This window comes from Panthera leo, chromosome A2 (genome assembly GCF_018350215.1).
Source record: "Panthera leo isolate Ple1 chromosome A2, P.leo_Ple1_pat1.1, whole genome shotgun sequence".
Taxonomy (NCBI): Eukaryota; Metazoa; Chordata; class Mammalia; order Carnivora; family Felidae; genus Panthera; species Panthera leo.
Genome location: NC_056680.1, coordinates 16,253,197 through 16,266,799, shown reverse-complemented (window position 1 = coordinate 16,266,799; position 13,603 = coordinate 16,253,197). Strand labels below are relative to the sequence as shown.

At 54.5% G+C, this 13,603-nt stretch overlaps 1 protein-coding gene across 2 annotated transcripts in view; it reads left to right on the top strand.

The window, feature by feature from the left end:
- Positions 1-13,603, top strand: part of CCDC12 (coiled-coil domain containing 12) — a 53,670-nt gene that overhangs the window by 27,502 nt on the left and 12,565 nt on the right. Inside the window, exons 1-2 of one of the 2 annotated variants that reach the window (XM_042929128.1) lie at positions 1,401-1,668; positions 5,357-5,424. In XM_042929128.1, coding sequence (XP_042785062.1) covers positions 1,666-1,668; positions 5,357-5,424 — 71 coding nt within the window. In that variant the 5' untranslated portion in view covers positions 1,401-1,665. Of the gene's footprint in view, positions 1-1,400; positions 1,669-5,356; positions 5,425-13,603 lie in introns of those variants that run through there. The other variant, XM_042929127.1, reaches the window with a different exon arrangement.

Sequence of the window (13,603 nt, the reverse complement as noted above, 5' to 3'; positions counted from 1 at the left end):
TTCTCTGACAACACCTATCCCTTGCCAGTTCCCCAAGCATACAAAACATTTAATAAAGTCTTCCTTACCACCCACTCATGACACAGAGTTACCTTTTTCTTTCTGTTCCTTTGTGTGGATTTGAGGTCCTTGAGGACAGCACTCTTGTTTCCTTTATGTTTGTGACCAGGGGCAGACCGAGCGCACACACAGGGGACCGGAGTTACAAGGGGAGAGGGAGGGCAGCAGCAGGAGACAGCAGCTTTTCTCCCACCCCACCCCCCAGCCCTCTGCATTTTTGCGGGCTGATTGAGTTTCTAATAGGATTCAGGCAAATAGGGATTGATGCGCACCCCCTACCCCCTGCAGGGATACTCAGCTAATGAGGGCTTCTTCCAGGAGGGCACTGAAGAACAAACACATTGTTAAAACACCAAGTCTGGAATGCCCCAGAATTGATAAACCTCCAGCTGATCTGATATTTTATTATTTTTGTTAAGTAAGCTCTATGCCCGACGGGCTTGAACTCATGACCCTGAGATCAAGACTTGCATGCTGTACTGACTGAGCCAGTCAGGCACCCCTCCAGCTAGTCTAATAAAGAAAGAGAAGAGACACAGGTTGTCAGTGTCAATGGATTATCATTATGGATCCCACAGACATTGAAAGGATAATAAGAGTATTATAAGCAGTTTTATGCCAGTAAATTCAGTAACTTAGGTGAAATGGATATCCCTTGAAAGATACAAATTAATGAGACTGACACAGGAAGAAATAAAATCTGTAGAGCCCCATATCTAAAACCTCACAAAGAAAACTTTGGGCCAAGATGGCTTCACCGAAGTCTTATCGTAGACTTCAGGAAGAAATGATACCAGTCTTGCACAACCCTCATTTTATTTGTAAAAATGTTGGTTTTGGCAAAAGCACTTCTAACAGTGTGAAACCACTCAATCAAGCCCTGTTTGGGGCAGGGCTATTTTTGAGAGCCCTTTAAGTGTTGCTTTAGAGGCCCCTTCCTCCTGCAGGCTCTAGGACAAGTGAGGGCAGCAGGGTCAAGGCCTAGGTGTGGAAACTGGGCTGGGGTCAGAAATGGGGGGTATTTCCAGGAATAGGCAAGTGGACTGCGGGGAGGATCCTAGTCCAAGACATGGCTTTCCTGCCCTTCTCCACCAGTGTTTCTAAGAGTTTGGCTCTTCTGGAATTGGTGGAGAGAGTAATTAAATAGGCAAACATTTGATGAAGGTTGTCTCCTCCAGGCCCGGAGGAGCTCCAGGAAATGCCCCCACACTTGAGGAAGACGTGAAGGACTTGAGGGACTGGATATGAATAGCGAGGAACCCAGGACTGTGTCCCGGGCCTGGGGTCAGACCCTGATGTGCTCTAGGCCCAGAGGAGCCACAAGCTTATTGCCTGTGAGCCTCAGAAGGCTGCCTGCAGGAGGTGGCCTTTGGGTTGGCCTCCAGAATTGGTCAGAGGGTGGGTTTTCTTCAGGGTTATGAGAATGGGCATGTCAGGATTTGAGACAGAGAGTCTAGCATCAGGGTATTCTGGAATGGGCTGCAGGGCGAGTGTTGGGGCCTTGTGAGACTGCATCTTGAGAATGGCAGTTGTCCCGAGGGTCTGGGGAGCCAACGAGAGCTTTGAGCAGAGGAGCAGGAGATGTGACCAGCATCTTGGGCATGGATGGTAAGGTGGAGAGAGTCTTTGGGGAGGTGGAAGAGGAAAAGGAGAGAAGTGCAGCAGGGAGCTGCATCCTCCAGAGCAGAGGGGCAGAGGGGCAGCTGGCTGGCTGGCCCACAAGGGGGGCAGGGATGGTTGTGGGCTGGGTTGTGGTGGGGACCTATGGAGGTAGCTTGGGAGAGGGGAAGGAACCGAGAACAGAACAGGGACTGGGAAGGAGAAAGAAGGGAGATTTGGGGAAGAGTGTGTGGGGGGAGGGGTTAAGCAGTGAGTCAGATTTAATGGTCTCCGGGTGGGCGAGTGTCTCCAGATTCCCTGGGATGCTGAGCCTCTTGAGCCCTGCCTGCACCCGCAGGGTGTACTTCAAGCTGGCCGTGGCCAGTCTGAGTGCGCGTGGCCAGATCCAAGCCATGTCTGAACCAGGTCTGAACTATGGCGGGGGTGGGGAGGTGGGGGGAGGCACGGGAGAGGTGGCTGGATCAGCGCTGTTTTTAGAAACTGAATGCCACTCTTGACACACTATCTCTCATCTGCTTGGCGAACACAGGGTGGGGGTCAGGACCTTGATCCAGACCTGCAGCCACCACTGTCAGGCACTGTGGCCTTGGTCAAATCTTTTCCCTTTTCCCTGATGGCCATTCACCAGACTCCCTGTGGATTGCATGGAGGACCTGGAAGACAGCCCCAGGAGGACCTTTGAGTCTCTTAGGCTGGCGGGGTGGGGGAGTGGGGGGGGCGGCAGCGTGAGGCTGGTGTGCACCTCCTGCTGCCATCCCAGGTCACACATCCCTGCTGTGACCGAGGCCAGGATGGCCCAAAAGCTGTTCTGCTACTCATGACACTCACTGTCTTATCTGAATCGCTGTTGAGTGGGAAGACTGGAACACACCTTGTCCTTGTGTTTATGTGGCCTGTGTATTTGTCAGCCTGCTCCTGCCCCACACGCATATCTTTATTGTTCTGGAGCACCTGCCCTTCCCACAGCAGCCCAGGCTGGGGTCATCCTTAACCTCACACTGTGCGCAGAGGTGATGACACAGCCCGCCCACCAGACTGCCCGGCATTTTTTAAAATGTCACCTAGGTAGTTGGGTGTTTTCTCATTTGTTAATGAATAACTGGCCTGCGCCAAGGCACTTGAGTGTCTCTGGGACTCCAGGACAGTGGTGGCTGTGGTAGCTGCTGAGAAGGGGCATGGTGTTTGCACAGGACTGGTTCCCAAAGGCTGTTCCTTAGTCCTCACCCTCCTCTGCCAGGTAGTCCAGGTTAACTGAGCCCTGTGGAAAGAAGCCTTCCTGTGGGGTCGGCCACCAGCCCACTTTGGGGAAAGCTGAGCCTTTTCTGCCCTTGCACCTCTGTCCTTCATCACCAAGGGGAGGCAGGCACTGATGGCCATCAGGGTGTCTGCTAGCTGCCAGTTGGGAAGGAGCTTTTGTTTGACTGTCCAGGCTTATGGCTTGAATAATCCACTGGCATTTTGTCGGGGGGGGGGGGGGGCATGTGTCTGTTGGGCCTTTGTGGAGGGGTCCTACCCAGGCCCCAGCAGCCCTGGAGGCCCTGAGAACTCTAGCTTGTTTCTTATTTAAGGATTTGTATTCTAAGGGCACCTGCATGGCTCAGTCTGTTGAGCATTCAACTTCAGCTCAGGTCATGATCTCACAACTTGTGATTTTGAGCCCCATGTTGGGTTCTGTGCTGACAGCTCAGAACATGGAGCCTGCTTTGGATTCTATGTCTCCCTCTCTCTCTGCTCCTCCTCTGCTCACAGTCTGTCTCTGTCTCTCTCAAGTATAAATAAACATTAAAAAAAAAAAAAAAGAATTTGTACTCTGTTCTCCTTTCCCTCTTTCCCATCACCAAACGAATGCCTCTCTGCCCCAGGGCTTACTTGTCCAGTGCGATTGCCAGACTCTTAGGAAAGGTCCTGCCAGCAGCTCCCCCAGCCTCTCCTTGGGCTCCTAGTGCCTTAGGACACTGTCAGAGCCCTCTGTGATTGACCCCACCTGCCTTGACAACCTTACCAGCATTCACCTTCACCATGACTGCTATTGCAACCACCTAGGTGTTCATCTGACCACACCCGCCTTGGCTCAAGCTGTGCCCCCCTCCAGGAATGCCTTTCCTACTTCTGTAACACCCAAATTCTGCCCATCCATCCCCTCCCCACCCCACAAAACCATGCTGACCACTCTCCTGTCGTTGCTGTCACTCGTTCCCTGCTGCCTCCTGCCTCATCCCCAAGAGACTAAGCTGCCCTGGGTTGAAAGAGCAAAGGATTATCTTGATCACATCACCTAAGGTTTTCTTTGAGCCAAAAGCCTCTAGGCTGGTTTTGGTGGTCTCCTTTCCCCGTAAGTGGGAGGCCAAGGAACGGTGGGGTCTGGTTTTTCTGAGTCTCCATGATGGTCACTGTTAGGAAGTGACTCATAAAATAAATGCCACTCCTGGGGAGGCAATCATCAACGGCATAAACGGACTTCTAGGAGAGCTAGTACACCAGCTACTTCACCTGTAATTTATGTCAGTTCTAGCTTTTTTTTTTTTTTAAGCTTATTTTTTTTAGTAATCTCTACACTCAACATGGGGCTTGAACTCACAACCCCGAGATCAAGAATCTCATGCTCTTTGACGAAGCCTGTTCCCAAAGGCTGCCTGGACCGATGCTTCCACCCCACCCCCACCCCCCTACCCCACCTCCACCCCCGCCACCAGCTCTTTCTTATGTCATAGCCAGCTCCCTGTGGCACCTTACTGATGTCTTCTCGGAACACCGCTCCAGCGAGATGGTCAAAGGCACGTTGCTGCCAGAAATGAAGTACACAGTGACACCCTCTGGAGGGTCAGCCCTGGCAGGCAGGGAGACCCTGGAGTCTCTCAGGACATGCACTGAGAGCAGAGAGCATGGTCATGCATTTGAGCACAGACCGCTGCACACACCGTGGATGTCTGTCTGTCCCCAGTCTGATCTAACGGAGTAAGGGAGAAGGCCCAGGAAGACTTGCTTCCACAGGTGGACGCGGCATGGTGGTATCCGTTGTTGTGGCCCCTGGTGGATCTGGAGAACAAGTATACTATGTCAAGTGTGACATGAACATGACTTCTTTAGACTCGCAAAGAGATGGGGGGCAGGAGAAAGACAAAAACGATTCAGAATTTTCCCTATAGAAACTTCAAATTAGTTCCCCTTCCCTCCATCCCCTGAATACATTGCGGGAGTCATATTGCAAGCCCAGTTCTAGTTTGAGCTGTGGTTCCTCTTTAATGTAAGCAAATAGGTGTTTCTGGAGAAGAGGAGTCCGGCCTGGAAGGGGAGTCCGGAGGCCTGAGCTTTTGCCCCACCCTCGTTGCTGGTCACTACTCTTCCCAGCTCAGCAGGGGACTCCCTCCAGACCCAGGAAGTGGGCCTCTGACACAGGCCAGCTTCATTACTCACCATGAAAACCTTCTAGCTCCTCCTGGTGTTCTCCGAGGGCCACTGGGGGTCTGGCCTGGGCTTACCGGTGGTTAAGTTTGGTGGGGTGAGGAGGGGGCTTGGGAGGGTAGAAGGCTGGCAGGGGAGAGGGAGGCTCCAGTGTTGTGCCCCACTTGGGGGCTGCAACACCAGGCTGCTCCTGGCCAGGGAGTCCCGTTTTTCGCCAGGTGCCTGGGCATCAAGGATTGCATGTGACCAAGTGGTTTTCTCCCTTCCTTTGCAGGACAAGGAAGATGGGGAGCCCAAGACCAAGCAGCTCAGAGAAGGGGAAGAGGAAGGCGAGAAGCACAGGTGAGGCCCGTGTGCCGCGCTCTGCCCTGTGTGCTCCAGTGACACCTCCCGGTTTCTGTGTCTTCTCACCTCTGTTCACAGTCTTTAACCCCGTGCCTTCCTCCCCACCCCGGGCTGCCTGCTCAGAGCTGAAAATGTCGCCCTTCTCCCCAGTCAGAGCCTGAGCCTGCTCTGTACCCTTTCCCCTGCTGGCCCGCTGGCTCGTACTCAGCCACCGGCAATTTCTTCCCGACCCTCCTTATGGTTTATCACTCTTCCCGTCAAACCGCTTTCGTGTCGTGATTCTTTGGCACCTGCAGAATCAGGCCCAGACCCTGCCTGGTGTGTAAGCTCTGTCCAGGCCACCGGCCTGGTCCAACCTAGTCCCCCCGTAACCTCTCTGGCCCTTCAGCATCTCCTGACAGCATCCTCTCTCAGCCTGGATTCCTCCTCATCTCCGTTTTCCTTTCATCTCTGCCTTTGACATGTCAGTCTTCATGTGGAGCTCAGCTCGGAGGCCTCCACTTCTTCATCCCTGTCTGTGCTCCCCCAACCCTCTCAGGTCATAGAGGGCATTCCTCTTTGCAAATCCTGTCTTCTGGCTGAGTCAACTGTAGTTTCCCTGAACGTGGCACTCTCCCCTGTGGTTGCGGGCACATGGTCTGCCTCCAGTCTCGAGGGCTGGCACCTCCACACGACCTGGGTGCTGCTTTGCATCAGAAATACCCGGGAGCCACTTGCAGAGCTAGCGTGTGGGGCAGGCAGGAGCTCTGTGTTTGGTCTTCATGAGCTGGGGAGAACCTTCATGTGTGCCCAGCACTTCCCATACCAGGGTTGAGTCTCGTGCCCTCCCTCCCACACCCAGCACCGAGCTGGGGCCATAAGGGTAGCTGGGGGGCTGTGCTTAGGATCAGACTTGGTTTCCGAATGGACAGGTCACCTTGATGTCCTCTGTCCCAAGCAGGCACAGGGCTTGACGGCACTGGCTCACTTGGGGGAGTGGATCTTGAAGTCCTCAGAAAACTTACCTGGGCGGACTGTGCTTTGCGGGTTTATAGCAGGAGCGGGGGACCCTCCCCGGAGGAGGGAGCAGGCCTTCCTGATGCCACAGCCTTGTGTTGTCTTTACCAGTGTGAGTGGGAACTCAGGAGGAGCAGACCCCTCATCTGGAGCTGATCTCAAATGAGGTAGGGCTTTCCAGGTCCACAGAGGGTGTGTGTGTGTGTGTGTGTGTGTGTGTGTGTGTGTGTGTGCGTGCACGTGTGAGTGTGGCTTCACAGTTTACCCAGTGGGTTCACACTGTCCTCACAGCAGCCCTGTGGGGTCCTTGCCACCTCCCTTATTATCAGAGATGGTAACAGCTCTGTGCTGAGAGGCTGGTGGTGCTGGGACCCTCGCCACCCCAGTGGGCTCTGTGCTTTCTTATTCGGCCCACCCTCCCCCCATCACCTCAGGGAGCCTGGCTGGTGACAGAGACAAAGGCCAGGTGGTTGCTCTTTTGTCAGGTGACTCCACTTGTGTGGTTTGGGGGTGCGTACCTGCACAGTTTCCCCTGTTCTGTGGTAACTGCTGGGGGAACCTTTGGTTTTCTTCTGGTTTGTTCTTAGGTTCTCAGTCACTGGCTAGAGCGTCGAGTCCTGGGCTCTCTTGGCTCTGCTGGAAGGTCCCTGCTTTCATCCCCCCTCCTCCTTGATGAGAAGGAGAAGGGTCATTGGTTAGCAGGTGGGTGGGTCATAGAGTAGAAGACTTGACTGTTGAACTGTGCGATTGAATCTCAAACATGGTGTTGATAGAGGAAAAAGCGGGCTTCAGAACTGAGAACAGACAGGGTAGGAATGTGTATATCAAATTCAGAAGCCCCCACAGCAATAGAGGTGTTACTCGTTCAACAAGGCCTGACTCGGCTGGTTGTCTGATTGGCACAGGGCATCCTTCCTGGCCTGGGAGGCAGCAGTGGACGAAATAGGCCCTGCCCTCAGGGGGCTGGCATTCTCTAGAGGGAGACAGACTTCACAGAAAAGCAAGTGTGTGGTAAGCTGTCAAGGGCTAGGAAGCGGGAGCTGCAGAAGTGTAAACACGCAGGTGGAGGTGCCTCAGATTAGCTGCTGGGAAGCGGGGAGGAGACAGAATTAGGGAGAGGCTTTCACCGGCTACAGCATAGGATTTCTTTAACAACAACAACAAAGTGGGGTGGGGGGGACAAACCTGTCTCAAAAATGCAAAATGTTGCTTTTGTTGACTCTGCAGGAAGTGAGTACAAGTGTTGTGTTATTCTCTGAATTTTCCTTTGTGCCTGAGAGATTCATAATGAAAGCAGTGTGAAAGAGAAAGTGAAGGGCGCACAGTTCCAGGTTCCTGTGCGGGATCTCCGGGTCAAAGAGACCCCGTTCGCCTGCTAGAGTCCTTTGTAGTGAAGCTCCAGACCCCCTGTGAGATCCCCCTCAGTGAGCGAATGCAGGGTCCCTGTTCCTTTGCTCGTAGCAGCCCAGGGATCAAACTTGAAGACATTGAATTGGGTTCTGCTTCAGCTTATCCTGTTCTTCCACTTTCCTCTGACCCTGCCTCCTTTAAGGCAGGGTGTGTGGTGGGCCAGTCCGGCCTAGTAGGCAGGGGCTTGACTTCAGTGGCTGTCCCTCTGCTGCTCAGTCACTGCCTAGCTTGTCAGGAAGCCCAGCCTTAGCCAGGAGTGAATTTGTGGCCCCCCAGGAAAAAATGGACTCTCCTCACTTTAACTGGCATAGAGTAAAGGGTTTGTCTGGGTTTATCTTGAAAGGCCTCAGTCCCTGTGCCAAGTGGCCAGACCCTTGTGGGTGTAACTCCAGACTGCAGGGTCCAGGGTTTGGGTGTGGGCTTTCCAGAAGTACCATGAGGCAGCAGAGTCTGTCAGTGTCTCTCCCAGGAAAGAGGGGACCTTTCTGCTCATCTGTACCCCAAATCTGGAAAGGAACTCCCAGCAGGATGCTTACGGCTTGAAAGCAGGCTCCAGCCACTAGGCCACAGCCCCCTGCCACGGCCCCCTTTGCCAATGGGGAGAAAGGGGCTACCTTCTAGGTCCACTGAGCGGGGGGGTGGGGGGTGGAAGGGATGACCTCTGAGGCCAGTTAACCGGTGAGCATCTCAGCTTCCTTGGCTCCTGGGAGGTAAGAATAGTCTGCTTCAGTCCAGGTCCATACACACTGAGCCAAGGTGCCAGGTGGGCAGCCCTGTGGGCACCAGCCCTTCTGAAGTGTCCTGAGAGAAACGCAGGGCCCGCTCCAGGCTGCCTTCAGCCCAGGGCAGCAGGACAAGGCCTCCTGGAGAACATTCCTCTTGAGTTAGGTCTGGGATCTTAGTGGGTAGGATTTAGGCAGAGAAGGTCTCCAGAGGTGTACACCAGCAGGGTGAAAGGACAAGTGGGATGGCCACTTGTTGGAGAGGCATGGACAGACATCCTCTGACCCATTGCTTGTAGACCCCAGCCCGGGCTTTATACAGGTCGCTGGAGCAGGGAGGAGGATTTAATATGGTGGCCTTTAGGCTCTGCACAGGCACGTGGCACGCAGCCTGTTTCTTCAGGTGGTGTTCACTAACTAGGTCGTCACGTGCCTTTGTTTACACTGACAGAACTGAGCAAAATAAGAAAGGTTGAGGCAGTTCTTTGTGCAGCAGCGGCCCCAAAGTTGTAGGAACTAGGCTGATGGTGAGACCTCAGGACTGCCACTCAGGAGCCTTCTGGCCTTGGCAAGTCACATTGCCTCAGTGAGCCTCACCCGAGGCTTTCTTTGACTGAAAGATGGGGAGAAAAATAACACTTGCTTTCCTGATGAGCACAGCAGATACCGTCACTGGGCTGTGGGCAGGAAGAAGACACTTGTAGGCCCTCCTGAGCCAGCTGAAGGACTCCAGACACACCTGGAAAAGGCAGAACTAATGTTTGTGTAGGCTATGCTAACTTTGCAAATAGGGCAGTCATGGGGGAAACAGGGAGGTGGGTGGATAAGGATAGAAGTAAGTACATTGGCCAAGAAATGAATCGTTAGGAGGTCTTCTGTGGGGCCTCCCTTCCTTGGTACAGATCGTCCTCAGCAAAGAAGTTGAGCGGCATCATTTTGCACATGCAGGGGCGTGGGGGGTAGGGTATGTGGCTGAGGAAACAGGAAAACCCAACAGGATTGGAGGCAGGCACCACAGGACGTCGCCCCTCACCAGCCATGCTGGCGACTCACCCAGCTTCCTCTCTGCCCGTGCTCCTGCCCATTTGCCTAAGGAATCTTCTCAGAATCTTGGCTGTTCTAGTTCCTTTGCCCTTCCTGATAAATTTTAGCATCAGCTTGTTCGTATCTATAAGAAAAGCTTGCTGGGATTTTGATTGGAATTGCTTGGAACCTGTAGATCAAAATTCCTTTTTAAAAATTTGTATTACTCTCTTCAGGATAAACCCTACGCTGTCCCCATACAACCAAATCCCCACTAGGGTGGGGAGTCGGTCCCTTGGAGGGGGACCAGCCTGAGCCACGTTCTGTGGGAAGGAAAGACGTGTTTGCATTGCCAGAAAAGGGTCCTGCTTGTTCTCTGGGCTGGATCTGCCCTCTTCTAGCCAGTCTGCCCTGTAGCTAACTCTGAGGGGCCTCCGTGACTCATCTCTAACACAGCTCCTTGCCTGCTGCCTAGATAAGAGACGATCTGGCGGCCCTGGAAAGCTGGCCCACAGAAAGGGGTATTTCTGTCAGCTGCTTTTGTTTTTTTCTTTTCAAGCCCTCAGTCACTTCCTCTGATGGCAAGTCAGCTGACATATGTGCCATAGAGGGGTGCCTGGGGTAGGGTTCGTGGCTGATAGTCACAGCCACCCTGCCAGGTGGGAGGAGAGGGGAGGTGTTGCACACTCTACTGGGCATGGGGCAGGGGAGCGTGTCTTGTTGAGTGCCTGAACAAGCAAGCCTCAACCCTCAGCCCCCACAGCCACCACCTCCCTCTGGCTTTGGATCAAGGTCTGCACCCAGCTGGAGCAGTCACCGTTCGGGGACAGTGGTTCACTCTGGAGTGCGTGTCACACACTGCTGCTGAAGAAACTGGGCCACTGGCCCTCCTTCTTCAGGATGGAAAACCAGTTCTCCCACTCCCGTGTGGAGAGAGGTCCCATCCCAGCCGAGGCCCAGCCTGGGCCTGGCCTGGCGCCCAAACCCTGTAGGCTGGCAAATGGCAGGCCTTCTTTTGTCTGCGAGTTGGGTCCCCAGGACGGTGTCTGTGTGCCAGGGCGTGCTCACAGACCCGTGGCATCCGCTTGATTCAGCGGCCCTTGTTCCACTGTAGCGGTAACCACCAGAGTGGCCCTCACCCACTCCTCTGGGCTTCCCTCACTGCGCTCCGGGCCTGGGGCTGTCCCATCCGTGGCACTGGGGAGGGAGCGTGGCTCCATGGCTCGTGCTGAGGCACCAGCACAAAGACCTGCGGCCGCTCTGCTTTTGCTCTGTTGCTCAGGAATAGGCCTGGAATGTGGGAGAATGAACCAAGAGAGAACTAGTTGAAGGAAGGCAGTGTTCACCATGAGACCAGGCCAGGCGCTTCCCTTCTGTGTCAGGGAAAGGTGGGAGGCTGGCTGGGTCCTTTCTTCGTGGGAAGGAGGCCTGATCTCGTAGGTCATGATCATCAGTGCTTCCAAAGCCCTTCTCAGTAAATCCCCCTGTCTGTTCTGGGGGTAGGTGTGGTGCACCGTGAGGTGAAGAAGCTGTGCTTCATGCAGATGAAGTGACTTGTCCAAGATCTCCCTCCTGAGAGCAAGCGGAACAGCGCTGGGACTCCCCCCAGATGCCTCTGTCTGCCAGCTCCTGAGGCAGGCCAGGCCTGGTTCTGCTCCATGACCTTTACCCTTAGTGCTGCTCCCAAACACGGAGGTGCTAGAGCCTCCGTACCACGTGCCCTCTTGGCCGGGGCCGGCGGGGTGGGCATCAGGGGGGCCAGGCAGCTGTGCGGCGAGAAGAGGAGGGTTTCTCTGGCAGCCTGCAGCAGAGGCTGGCGGCTTACAGCCCAGGGCAGCCTGGTGGGGTTGAGCGCCATCCACCGTGTGGCCTGTGCGACGGGTTGGGCCCCAGGAGGATGGGGGGCGAGGGGCTGTGCAGGCTCCTTCTCCCCAGTCCCGTCTGGCCCCAGACAGCCAGTGTGGCCAGTGTCTGGCCTCGTCTTGTGGGCCCTTTGGGGTTCAGCTCAGCTGCCAAAGCCTTTACCCTCCTCCTCTTTTAAAATTTAAATTGATACAAAGTACTTAAATTACATATTTCTTTCAGTTGTGGAAAACTTAGAAAATACAGACCACCATGTATCTGTGCATATCCTGCTGTTACCGTTTTCACGTACTGTAGCCCGACCATCTTTTGATAAATACACTTCTACAAGATTCTCAGTGGCTGCTTAATATTTCTTTGAGAGTACTACTCATAATTTATTTTTCAGCTCTTGATTTTTGGTACCTCAGCCACTTCTGGTGCTTCACGTCCGCGTCAGCTGTGCGTTTTCAGGTGGGGTGGGTACAAAGCCCAACCTGGAAATCCAGAGAACGTGGTCTGGGCTCTGCAGAGGCTCGGGTGGGAGCGGGTGCAGGCCACATGACCCTGCTGTGCAGGCAGCTCGAGCCGGGCAGGGACCTGACCCTTGGCCCTGGGCATTGCCTTGAACAGCTGCTGGCTCTTCTGAACCATCAGGGGCTGGGCATCTGGTGCTCTTGGTGGGCCTTGGGGCCGACACAGTTGGGTGAACATAGCTGTCAGTCTGTCTTGGTGGGGCTCCCATGTGGGTCCCATCCCTAGCGGCTCTGGTGCCCCGTGACCTCCCTGTTTTTAAGGCAAAGGCGTGGCTGCCTTTCTGTTGTGTATTTCTAAAGCCCTTTGTGCCGCTAACACCTGTGACCCACTGTGATTTTAGGAGCTGAGTGGGGGTCCTGGTAGCTCGGAGGGCTGGGGGGATGGGCTTTGGAGAGGAAAGAGGGGTTTCAAGAATGGCGCTGTGGGCTGCACTCCTGGAGCGGGAGGGTGGGGGGTGCCCAGCATGCATTTTCCCCTTAAGGAACACCAAGGGCTCAGAGCACTTGCACTGCAAGTGGGACTGCAGCCCTGGGCAGGACTCCCGGTCGTGGGGTCAGGAAGCCTTTACTCTTCCACATGATCGCGGGTCCCTGAGGAGCTCGGTGAGGGGGACTGGGGTCTGCCTGAAGGCCAGAGACCTGGGTTTGGATTCTGGCTCTGACTTTTCCCTCACTCCGATGCCTCGAACACATCCTTGAGCCTCTCTGGACTGATTTCCACGTCTGGAGCGTGTCAGTAACCACCTTAGGTTGAAGGGCAGCCCTGAGGGCAGCATGTGGAGGGCATTCCTGTTGAGAAGCAAGCATTATCCCATTCTCTGCCTGTCGCCTGGGCCTTGGGGCTGGGGCAGGACCAGCGGATGCGGGAGCTCCCACCGCTTTCCCTGAAGCCCTCTGAGGGGTCACTTGAGAGGCTTTGTCCACGTGATGTGGCCCTGTCCAGCACGTGGTCGGTTCTTGTGCCACATCCTCTCTGCCTGTCATAGGACAGGAGGCCTGGGGTGGCTGGCCGGATGGAAGGGGAGGGAGCTTTGTCCCCTATCTGTAGTCTGTCCCCATGGTGTGGCCAGAGTCGTCCTTTGGGAGGACAGCTGGAGTCCTATGTCTTCTGCCCATGAGTGGGGAAGCCGCTGGGCTCTTTAAAAGCTTCATTTGCTATTAAGCCAACCATCAAGTATCCAAGTGTCCTGGGTTAAACTGTTCAGCAGCCACCAAACGAAAATATCACCATAGCCCAACAGGTTCCACGCTGATCTTGCACTTTACCTATAGTGAAGTTTCTAGGTGTTGTGATTGCACTGTCCCGAGCTGGACATTCCCACCCACCCTCACCCCAGTCCTGGCCGTCATCTGGAAGGGTGCTCATCCTCTGGGGGACTCTGCCAGAAGAGAGCCACAAGTGTCTGCCCAGCGCTGCTACAGATTCTGCTACCAGAAACATTTCTGTGTGGAACATTGTGTTTTGTTTGTCCCTGTTTTGTTGCTATTTCTACGGAATAAGTTCCCCAGAGCAGGGTTATCAGGTCATGAGGTTTGAACGCTTTCATCAGTCTTGAGAGAAGTGACTCCCAGCCTCTGGAGCCCTTGTGCACACCAATTGAGATGGTCGCCTGTCACCTTGTTTTCATGGGTCTCCAGGGTCTGGCC